General features: G+C 41.0%; 1 protein-coding gene across 6 annotated transcripts; it reads left to right on the top strand.

Moving 5' to 3' along the window:
* Positions 1-256: 256 nt before the first annotated feature.
* GCSAM (germinal center associated signaling and motility) lies at positions 257-11,626 on the top strand. 6 transcript variants are annotated; one of them, XM_053565234.1, is made up of 7 exons: positions 257-417; positions 3,067-3,141; positions 5,442-5,486; positions 6,481-6,527; positions 8,145-8,173; positions 9,051-9,375; positions 11,273-11,626. In XM_053565234.1, the coding sequence occupies exons 1-6, from the start codon at positions 389-391 to the stop codon at positions 9,366-9,368; spliced, it is 543 nt and encodes a 180-aa protein (XP_053421209.1). In that variant the 5' UTR covers positions 257-388; the 3' UTR covers positions 9,369-9,375; positions 11,273-11,626. The 6 variants fall into 6 exon arrangements, with proteins under 6 accessions (XP_053421209.1, XP_053421212.1, XP_053421211.1 ...); XM_053565237.1 differs by having other exon boundaries at positions 3,073-3,141; positions 9,054-11,626; XM_053565236.1 differs by having other exon boundaries at positions 3,073-3,141; positions 9,051-11,626.
* The last annotated feature ends 617 nt before the right edge of the window (positions 11,627-12,243 follow it).

The following is a 12,243-nucleotide window of genomic DNA, read 5'->3' as shown; positions in this document are numbered from 1 at the left end:
TTAAACAAAGTTTCCCCCTGACTAATTATTTAATAAATGTTAAGTATATGTAATGGAAAAACTCCCACATCCCACCTGCCCTTGCAGACCTGGGGTTCTGGGGAAGTTCAAAGCTTTCATTGACCTACAGCTTCTGGTTACGGCCAACAGTCTGATACATTTCGGCTCTGATATTTAAGGATGTTCTGCATGTGTGTGCCTGTAAGTCCCCTCCCCCAGACCTCTTCCTTCCCTCTGCAGAGATACCCTTCTCCTTTCAACTCTCTCTGTACAGGTGGCCAGAGCCACACAGCCAGCAGTTAAGTCAGGTCTGCCCTGTCAGAGCACAAGGCACGCCAGAAGGAAGTGGTAACGGGACAGAGAGGAAGGCGCTGAGCGGACTAAAAGGATGGGAAACTCTCTGCTGAGGGAGAACAGGTGAGTCCAGATTCCCTGCAGGGGAACAAGGGAGTTGGGATGGGATAATGCAGCCAGAAGGAGAAAAAGAGGCTGCTTTGGGGAATGAAGGAATTAAGTTATGAAAAGCATTCAGTGCCTACTATGCTAGAAACCACTTTAAATTTCTTGTAGGTTTTGCCTTCTCCCCAGAAACACAGAGAATAGCTGGTGGAGAACTGCTGAAAGGTGGAAAAACTTTACCAAGGGAGGTTTATAAAATAGGCAATCACCAAAGAAGTGCAACAACTTTCTGAGGTCCGGAAAGGGATGCTCTCCTGAGCTCTTCATGCTCCACTTGGAAGTCAAAAATGATATCACCACCCTTTCAGTCATTATTTTAAGGTAAAAACAGTGTCCCCATCAGGCTTCATTTGGTGTGCACTCCCTGCAAGTGGAGAAGCAGAGGTCATTTCAATAGGTAGAGAATTGGGCTGAAGTTTTCATGACTTCAGCTTCCTCATTTTAGTTGCGATAATAATACAATGCCTACTACAGAGTAGTGTAGATTCTAGTGTGTCTGGTGCTAGCATAGTGCCTGATACACAGTAGGATTCAATGATCAGATAATTTCTTTTATTTTATAATTATCTTTATTAACATCAAAGCAACCATTGTACAAATTAATAACACCTAAAACAAGGATATAAAGTAAGGCTATCTAGGGACAGTGAGTTGCCCAGGGAAGTCTTTATAGGATTATGTTTGGAGTTCCGGCTCTCAGTTCATGCGGCTGGAGAGTGGAACACAGGAAAAGGAGGTGACCCACTTTTGACCGCTTACCAAAAGGAGGCTTGGTGAGGCTATGGAAAGCCTCAAGTCCCTTCCTGAGAACCGTGTTATCTGAGATTTCTTCCCCCTGGGTCTCCAAAGCCCTTTGTTGATCCTCTATTCTAGCATTTTTCTATAAGAGCATAAATCACTATTTTTATATCTATTTGTGAACTCCTCAAATGTAGAAATTATTTCTCATTCGTCTTTGAATTCCTGGTTCCTGGCATTGTCTGGGGCATATAACGGCTCTTAATTAGTGTTTTTAGTGTTAGATCAATAAAAGAGATAGATACCCTGAAACAAACAAAATATAGAAATGATGTAAATAGTGATTAATGTCACATATGGACATTTGTGTCTTAGAACTGATATGAGTATGAAGGATTATGGCATTAATATGTACTCATTGTAAAAAAAATGAAAAATAAATAAAGCATAAACATAAAATAATAAAATGGTAATTGCATTTATAATTACAGATAACATCAAATTCAATTTTAATTGTTATATTCTTTGGTCATTTGTATTTCTTCATCTGTGAAGACCTAGTAATGTCTTTTGCTCATTTTTGTTTTAGATTTTGGTCTATTTTGTTTTAGTGATAGTAAAATCTTTTTTTACTTAGGAGAAATTGGTCCTTTTTCATAAATATTGCAAAAAAATATTTTTCAAGGCATATATTCTGACTTTTTATGGGTCTATGTTTATTATATTTTAAAGATAATGGAATTAAATCTAAAAAGCTTTTTAGTTTCTGCAGTTATATTATACCAAAATTCTTTCCCCCATTCGAGATAAGACAAATCCACACATACAATTTGTGGGGATTTAATTGTTTTATATTTGATGACACACATTTAATGTACAATGTCACATATAATATTTTTTTCCTAATAGTTGATAAATTGGTCCAGCATCTTTATTTCAGTGCTAATTAAAAATGTCTCCTTTAATATATTAAAAAGTCTCATATAGATTGGGATCTGACTTTTCAACTTCACCCATACTACCCAGTTATCATGCAATCGGCACACTCCCCACCACCAAATTTGTTACAAGATCTGGAGAAATTTCCCAAGCCTAGAACAGCAACTACCCCTCATGAGAGCAGCTTAGAGTCTCAGAGGAAGGAATCTGCCAGAACAAACCCAGCCTGGCCTCCTACTGGCTGTGGATTCTCAGATAAATTGCCTAACATTTTTTGCTTCAGTTTTCTCATTGGAAAAAAAAAGGACTGTGATATCTACCATAGGGGTTGATTCTAAAATGAAGCAAAATATAATGTATAAAATGACTACGATATAGAAAGTAGTGTTTAAGTGTTTGTTTTTTTATCATCTTACTCCCAGCTCCCAGAAAATGAAAAGTTAAATATGTAGAAATCCAACACAAGCAATGAACCAATTTATTTTCTTTAATCTTCCCCCCCCCCTTTTCCCCATGTTCTCTGTACCTGTGCTTTCCGTAAAAGATGGCCATTTACATGAGACAAGGCCAGCCCCTTCCTCATTGCTTGTATAGAGTTCTTAGAACTACATCAAACAGCTAATGATAGCTAAGGAGACCAGGGCTTGCTCTAGACAGATATTCTCACAGTCATGATGAGAATTCCTGGACATTTGGTGTCAGGTGGTTTAGGGTTAATTGTACATACAGTTGTCGGAGAAAATCAGTGGGCTGTTCTGTGGCAGTGGCGATAAGGTCGGATTGAAGGTAGGATGTGGCATACCCTTGAGGAGGGATTATTAACAAGTGTGAGGGAGAAGCTGATAACAGAAGTAAGGAAAGTTGGAAAAATTACGAAAAGAAATGAGAATCCTGGAGAAGAAATATTTAGCCCATTTCTGATGTGTTAAGTTTTAGGTGGCAGCAAGACCCTCAAGAGATGCCTCGGGATCTGAGACTTCAAACCCCCAAGCAGAGAACATCCAGGTGGGAGAAAACTCAACAGACTCCTCCTAGCCTTTGCCAGGGAGAATGAAGTGTATCAGGTCCTGGGCTTCACATCCGTGCCATGGAGGGCCCCTCCTAGACCCAGCATCAGTTGTAATGGTAGCAAGTGTGAAGACAGGATGAAGATGAAACGGCTTTGAAACTTTACATGGGAGATGCGCTACTTTGCTAGGAGCCTCATGGAATCCCTAGCGACAGAAAACAGACCCTGTTAGTCCTTGATAAGCCCTGTTATAAAATAAGGAGTTTTATTCTTGCTGCCTCTTTGTTTGCCAATCTGAAATACCTCAGTGCTCAAACTCCATCCTAATTATTTGAAGCTCTGATTTTTATATTTCTGAAGTGACCACATCCTCAATGTCATAACTGTTGTTGCAAGGTTTGTGGAGAGACGGGATGATTATCGTGATGCTATCCAATCAAGATGGCCCCATCAATCCTTTCTCACCAGCTCTTTTGAGTCCCTGACACTAAGAATTTTCAGGAAGAGAATCACTAAAATATAGACCTGGCATCCCAGGGTCCAAGAATCCCAAAGGGTGGCAATGCCTGTGGAGTTATCTAGACTTTTCAAATGGTTTTCAGAGGATATTTGGGAAAAGTTGCAACTAAAAAACAACCACTGTTGTTATATTTTTAACACTAAGACCCATGTTAGGCATTGGAGACCCAGCAGCTATGTCCCAACACCCAATAATGGGGTGCATTACTGTGCATATGTTAAAGCATGCATCCAAATGATGAAATAGACCAGAAGAACCGTGGGCATTATACCTAGGAAGGGATTGGGTAGACCAGGAAGTGGAGGAGGCTCTGTGAATGAGACAGAAACCTGGAATTATTGGTATGTAGCTTAAGGTTATAGAGATTGTCTGGCCTGCTTCATGGAAGTTGACTGAACCCATCTCAGACCCAAAATGTCCATATTATAAATGGAAGAAAAAGTTGAGTAAAGGAAAAAGCCAGTTTACAAATAGCTATTGTCTATATTTAATTTTATCTCTTCCTTACAACTCCATGAGTTGAACAGTATAGTGGCCTCATTTTTTAGATTAGGAAACTATGCCTCAAGGAATTCAGAGATATTGATCTATTAACTCAAAACCACCCTTTCCTTTCATCTCATTCTAGTATCTCCTCAGTGAATCTGTTTCCTTGACATTGGTGGGATTTGGTAGTTTCCCTATGTTTCTTTAGTAACAAAGCAAGAGATGTAAGCAAATGGTTTAAAGAGCCCTGAAGGTAAAAGGCCTGAGGAAGAGGAAGAGCTGCAGTGGGGCCCTTGGCCCCAAAGGCTTTGATGATACCAAGCCTAAAGGCTGGTAGAATACTCAGCAAAGCTGCTGACTCTGCCAAGATCACCATGCAGTCAGCCTCTCCTCCACTGCCCCTTCTGGAAGAAATCCATGGGAAAGCTCACCAGGACAGACATTTTTGCATGGTGTTTTGCAAATGTTTTTACGTAATTGTTACATGTACCTTGTTTTCCTGGAGATAAAGGGCTTTCACATTCAAACATGTAGGTCGTTGACTGTGCCTTAAACTTAGAAAATATAATTTCAATATAGCATAAATTTGAGGAAATTCAGAGTGCAGTGAAATCTTATACAGGTATTTCCTAACTCATACCTGAAAAAAATAATTTCTTCCTTTTCTTTTCCTTTTTCTTTTTGAGATAAAGAGTCTTTCTCTCCTGTCTAGGCTAGCATGCAGCAGTGTCATCATACCTCACTGCAACCTCAGACTCCTGAGCTCAAGAGATCCTCCCCCTCAGCCTTTAGAGTAGATGGGACTGCAGGTGAATGCCATGATAGCCAGATAATTTTTTTTTTTTTTTACTTTTTATAGAGACAGGGGTCTCACTATATTGCCCAGGCAGGTCTCAGACTTGTGGCCTCTGGTGATCCTCCTGCCTCAACTTCCCCAAGTGCTCATTACAGATGCGAACCACTGTGATAAGCTGAAAAAAAAAAAAAAGATTTCTAAAATGTCCACATACTTGCTCCCTGCACCTTGATTTGCTGGAGATGTCTCTATGTGTTCTTCATCACACATAAATCCCTGTAATGAGTATAAGAAAATCTTTTCCCTTTGCTGAGAATACAATAGGAAGTTTTTTCCCTGATTAGGAATCAATAGTGTCATCTTCATCCTAGAAGGACAAAGGTCGTCTACCATGAGAGATATGTCCAGGTCACCTAGGATTAATATTTGCTTGGAAAAAAAAAAGCTACAGAAGCCATTCTTGTGATTTGCATCATTTCTTTTGGGTATTTTAGGTGCTTGGATTGCCACATCGCTGACGGGTGTTTCTGCCTACCATGGTGAGTGGAGAGCTGATTTTAGGTGTTATTTCCCCAAGTGTGGTTTCAATGTGGTATTTACTGCAAGTTACCTGTGAACTCCCTGCTGTCAGAGGCCATAGCAAAAGCCTGTCACTAGCCCATACACAATCAGAGTTGATGGGGGAAGCCATCCTTCAAGTTTGATGAAACAGGAACAGTACCTCACGCAGGGTTGAGGGTTGGGGCGGTGTCCTCTCCTCAAACAGAAATGAGGCAAGGATGAAACTGACAACTAACATAGAGAAAGAATCCTTTTTTATATTGCAAACCCCAGAGTCCCCATGGACAGAAGTACACATTTCTGCCTCTTGCCCAGGGAATTTACAGTCAGCGTCATCATATAATATACAATCCAAACTAGGATATCTTTGAGAATGAAAAGGTTGCTAAAAATAGTTAATGGTCACTAAGTGAATGGTAATAACATTAAGCAGACTGAACAAACAGGACATTTGGTCATCTTCCTTACAGTAGGTGTTGTCCTTGTTTCATACGATGGAAAATTGCATTTTCTAGGAGGTCTTTAATACTGTGTGGTCTGTGGAATTAGTGTGCTTGTTTGTTTGTTCATTTGTTTGTTTTTGGAGATCACAGATTAGAATCAGATTAGAAATAACCCTGGCTCCTTCACTGTTACGATACAAAAGAAGTTGATTCTTTGTTAGAAAATAATTCTCCAAAGTAAGTAACCTGTAATACCGCCATAGTTTTCTATATATAAATCAATTCTCTATCCAATTTAGAAAAGAGGGAGGGGAGAAGAGAGAGATGAGAGAGGCACAAAGGAATGTATTTCTGTTTGGCTTCATCATTCAGTTTTTCTTTTTTACCTAATTCCTTTTTGCTCAAGGAGGTATTATAAAAGTTGCATAACTTTAACAAATCAAAGAGTTAGAAAATAAATTTATAAGTTTATATAGTTTCCTTTGAGAGTTTCTGAATATTAAAATCACCAATTTCTCTTCTTTTGCAGGAAAAAAATACGCATTTTTAAAGAAAGACAAGATTCCAAGAAGGAAAGTAAGTCATCACTTTTTTATGATTTTCACTTTTGGTAGACTTACATTTCCAAACTACCTCTTCTCTATGCTCCCAAGTCCTTTGGGCATATTTCTAGTATGGTCAAAATATTTCCATATTTTGCTTCAATTTGTCCAGTTGCATATTCTCCCTAATAGACTGTGAGCTCACTCAAGCAGGGGCTGTCTCATTCATCTCCATATTCCTCAATTACTGCGTGAGGTCTGAAGGTTGAAGGCGTTAATGGGAGACAGTTAACGCAAGAGGTGGAGGCAAAGGCATCATACAGAGAGCACAGGGGAGTTGAGGGGTCCTGTGGCCAAGTTAAAGATTGCATCCTCTTCTTGAGAGCACAGGAGATTCTGAAGGGCTTTATGCAGGGGGCAGGTATGACCAGATTTGCATGAAAGAGATCTCTTCAGCTGCTCTGTGGAGAACAAATTATAACAAAGAATAAATGCCAGAAAGCCACTTAGGAGCTTGGTGCAATGGTCTATGGGGACAGAAGAGTGTTGAAGTTAAGCAGAGCACATTCAAAGAGAGGGTGTTAAAGGGTATTGCAAGAGAAAAAATAAGAAAACAGGACTGAGGAAAGGGCATTGGATTTTTGAAGAAGAAAAGCAGAGTTTTGACTTTGCCTTCATGACTTCAATGCTGAATTTTGAAAACTAGCCCTGTCAGGTGTGTAAATGACAAATACAGACCTACCACCCCAGCCATGTCACTCTGGGAAATGGTGGGTCCCAGGGAACCCCAATCTCTGTCAGAGCAAAATGTAGTAGAAATAAGACCAGATGTTAAAACTCACAGACCCTTTTCCTGTGATGATAATCAGCAAAGTCCTAGATGGCCACAGGCATTTACGGAGATGTGGGGATCTGGGAAGTCACTACTGGAGGAATGTCAGTCCCCACACCATACAGCACCTGTACTGCCGGCTTCCATGTGAGGGCACGGGTTTCCTCCTTGCACTGGCGTCTTCACAAGGAGGTAGCTGGTGTGTCCACTTCCCTCTTTGCTGAATGGCCAATGCCTGTTCATTTTAAGTAAGTTAACTTTTGAAAAATTGCCCTGTTCATGTTTGTATCTGCCAGCAGGTACAGGAATGGTAGTGTTCAGCCTAAGAGTTTTCTCTTCTGCAAAGCCTCCCTTGAATGTAGCCCCTACATCACCACCATCCCCTGTCACTCACTGTAGAAACAACAGCCTCCTCTCTGCATTCTAGGTCTCTCGCGACCCCTTGTCTGTCTCCTTTGCTAGCCTGTGAGCCCCTTGAGGACAGGGACTGTTTTCTGATTCTTATTTGTCTCCCCAGTATCTGGTACAGAGTCAGCATGCAGTGAATTTTGTGTAAAGAAGGATGGGGTGGAGGGAAGTAGGAAAGATTTCCTATCCAAAGGCCGAGCGAATGTGTCTCCCTCATCTCACCTCTCAGACTAAGCACAGCTCTGCTGTTCCTTGTCCCTTTTCAGGGATGGGCCACAGGTCATAATAACTCGATAAGGCCTACCCTAGCTGTGCCCCACTTCTCTGATTGCTTATAATCCTCTCCTCTCTCCCTCTCCCCTCAAATCTCCCAATAGCCTGAAACTCATTGAGTGTATTTTCTCTCTGCAGGCAAAGGAATGTCATCTGCCCCCATCCAGGTAATAAGAACAGTTCAAAGACATTTTCTGGGATGATGATAGAAGTGCAGACCCCCTACCCCAGGAAAAGGTGGCCTCCTGGACTTTTTCTGACCCCTCTATGAAAGAAACACTTTGGATGCCAGTACTTGTGAGACTAGGAAGCACACGCAGGGCCTGGGGTCAATGCAGCAGCCACATCTGTTGCACAATTATTGAAAGAAACTGACATTTACTGCCCACTTAGTTTATGACAGGCAACCTGCTGAGTGGTTTACGAGCCTTACCTTGTGTAACTGTCACAACCACCTCATAAGGTCGATGTTATTATTCCCTACGCCCACCATTTTACAGATGAGATGAGAAAACTAAGAGATTTAGCGATATTCCCCAAATCCAGACAGAAGACAAGATGGCAGAGCCAGGATTCAAAACTAAGTCTCACTTCAAAATCCACACTCTGTCTCCTGCACTTTACTGCTTTGCTTTTCATCTCCTGAGATTCTGTCATGAGTGAACCTTCCCTTGAGTTGTTTACCCGTTTACTAATGCAAATATCTCTGGACTGGGTGGTAAAATATCATACCCAAACACATGAAGGTGTCATCAAATTGTTCCCTTTTATAAAAGAATGGGCTGCCCCCAGAGCCCTGAGACTTTGCAAATTGTGCAGGTGGCCAGGGGCCGCTCTGGGACAGGAGGCAGAGGATACACCTGGGTAGGTGGTATACTCTGGGTGACTGGGGCACGCTGGCTGCCTGGCCTAGTGATTGGAGTGGGGGCAGGCATTTAGAAAAAATGGCTGAGAGCTGGAGAGGAGATGGTCATAGAAAACAAACTTGACCTAGGGTCAGGTCAGCATTGCCACTGAACTTGATGATGGCTGTCCTTTGACCAGCAGGACAGCTCGGACCAGACCTACATAGAGGAGCTATGCTACACCCTCATCAATCACAGTGTCCTTCCAAGACGGCCATCTGGGAACTCTGCTGAGGGCTACTATGAGAATGTTTCCTGCAAGGCCGAGAGTCCCAGAGAGTCCTCCAGAGGAACTGAGACTGAGTATTCACTTCTCCATGTGCAGTCCACCCCGAGACACCCACCTTCCCCAGAAGATGTGTATGAACTTCTCATGCCTCCCAGCATCTCCTCTCACTCTCTGCAGCAGCCACGTCTGCCTGTGGCCCCTCCTGAGAGTCGGTTTTCTCATTTATAATGCAGAGGTTAGAAGAGCATTTGTTTAACATCAGCAAATAAAAGCTGGCCGTGAGGGGCACTCTGGCTGAAACAAATGTGGGGTGCAAGGATCCCGCAGCTCACCTCCTACAACCACCCCTTACCCACAGAGCATGGTTTGCAAACCACAGGACTTCTCAGATCCTGTTCAAAAGCCAACATCCAAAGATCAATCAGTTACCCTAAAGACCACGATTTGAGAAAGGAGTGATCATCTTTGGTTCTAAGTGGTTCTGGGTAGGAGGTGAGAGGGGCTCCCTGGTTCTCCTACAGCTGTGCATACCACAAAGGGTTGTGCTTTTCTGCAGGGATCTTCTTCTAAAGTGTCTCCATGATTTTTCTCTTAAGTCCCAAGGAAGCTTTACTATTTATGTCATTATACTGTTATTGTATTCAGCAGGGAGTTCACTCACCATAGCAACCTTCCACTCAGCCCCACTCCCAGTGGAAGCCTATTGACCCTCCTCTCAGTCCGCATGTCTGGGCCATGTCCTCCACACAGTGTCCTTCAACTTGTGGGCCCATGTGGCCTCATTGGTTATGTGAGTTGAATCAGGAGTTCCAGGCCAGATTTTTATATAATTTTAACCTATAAGATTTTGTTTTTAACTTTGTATTTCTCCCTTGAAGTCTTAATAAGACAATCACAGCTTCAGAGAAAGATAGAGTAGAAAGACCCTGGGAGATTACTTAATCCCAATACCCTTTTTCTGGCTCAAAGAGGATAATTTGCCCAATGATACATTAAAGTTAGTGGCAAAACTTCATTAAGAGCCTCATTTTCTCCAAGCTTCCAATCAGTGTTCCTACAATATACTACATAGAAGACCCTCTACCATATTGTAAATGTATATATTCAGCAATGTATTGTATGAAATATGAATAAAATGTCCACACTCAAACATTCTCCAATGAACCCTACTGGATGACCTGGTTATTTACTTGGCCTCACCTTTTTAATGTTCCTAGAATTATGTCCATTCTCTAAACTAGGGTTCAGCAAACTATGGCATAGAGGGAAAATCTGGCCCACCACATGTTTTTGTAAATAAAGTTATTTTGGAACATAGCCACACTCATCTGTTTACACACCATCCATGGTTGCTCAACCATGGGAGAATTGAGTCATTGTGATATAGACCACAGGTTCCACAAAGCCAAAAAGCCAAAAATATTTCTACATGGGCCCTTTCTGGAAAAAGGTTTGCAGACTGCTGTAAGTGACCATAGTCTGAGACAAACTCAATGGAAATTTACTTGGTTATTGAGGTATAAAAACAGGTACTAATGTAAAAAATAATAAGCTGCAAATTGGATGAGTGAGAGCAAGACTGTTTCGCAAATTCATCTATTTCTATATTCACACCTGTGTTCTCGACTTGCTGTTTTACTTAACTCACAGCCACTGGCCTAGGTTTAGGGATGTTAAAATTGTAAGGGCTTTGTTGAGACAAGCAGTAGTTTACTGTCTTGTTCTCAAAGATAACCAAAACCAAGTAACTTTGCCATTGAAAATGTGCTAAGTGCCAAATGAGGATAAATCCAGTCACTTTACCTTGAGTGTGTCACAGGTTTGCTCGGACTTCAGCCAGTCAATGGTCTTCAGTTAGAGAGCCAAACCCACCTTGCTATCTTATCCTCTGCCACTTTCCACTTCTTTCAGCAAAAATTTTTTCCATGGACCCCTAACTTTGATCGTTGGCCAGGATTCACAAAGGTTCAAAAGGAAGCATAGCAGTGACTACAGTGCAAGACTTCACTGGGCTTAGGGGAGACAGTGTGGGCCCCAGAGACAGAATCAGCCATTCAAGTCCCAGTTCTATCTCTTCTTCCCTCTGGGACTGTGAACATGTTATTTACTCAGCTTTTTTATTCCATAAACAGGAGGATTACATCTAATGTATGCAAAAAATCTATCACAGACCCTGAATAGTCGATATTAAAGAGGAGAGAGAAACAAAAATCTTCTATGATGTATGGAGGAAAACATGCTTATCCATTTAGTGAGCCAAGGTCACCCAGCAGTCCTATACTGAGGCAGAAACGCCCAATCAATGGGTTTACGGTGGACTTATTTCATAGGGATACTGGACCATTGCACAGGTTGATTGGTTGGCATATTCTTGATGCAATAAACTATATTTGTTTGAACCTTATTCTGTGAAAGTATTACCTATTCCAAACAGTATATAACTTCCATCCGGAACATATTAAGCATAAATATTTAACCAAAGAAAGTTGTTCTTATAATAAAATTAGAGGGATTATGAAAGGGAATTGCTTTTGAGCTGAGCTACTTTGGAATATTTCAAAATACCCACTATAAGGTACACATATATTTGTCAATCAAAAAGAATATCAATAAAAAATAAGGGAAAAGATTCTATGAGACAACTTAATGAATTTAATGTGTAAAAATCTCAAATTTTTCTAGTAAATTTTAATGTAAAGAAATCCACTATGTCAGTGTATAATGCTGATCTTGTTTCCATAGATTTCAGGAATTCTGATGAAATCCGTGCATCCTCTTTGCAGAAAATGTAAATTCACACACACACACACACACGTGCACCACAGATTTGTATACAATTTGAAAGGATCATGGATGCACCCTCTCGGTATAAGAAATCCTTTTCTTGATAGACAAAGTGAAGCTGAGCATCTAAATTAGTCTTACAAATCACAATTATAACCAGAACATCCCCCTCCCCACTGCTTGTCTTGAAACTGTATATAGCCAAACTTCAGACGCATAATTTATGCAGCAACGGCAGTTTGTGGTTTCCGTTTTACGTGCATACTGGCAACTATAAATATTCCCTCATTCTGTGAATAAATTATCATTTAAAACAGAA

This window comes from Nycticebus coucang, chromosome 16 (genome assembly GCF_027406575.1).
Source record: "Nycticebus coucang isolate mNycCou1 chromosome 16, mNycCou1.pri, whole genome shotgun sequence".
Taxonomy (NCBI): Eukaryota; Metazoa; Chordata; class Mammalia; order Primates; family Lorisidae; genus Nycticebus; species Nycticebus coucang.
Note: the sequence above shows the minus strand (reverse complement) of the source record. Positions and strands in the feature narration are given on the sequence as shown.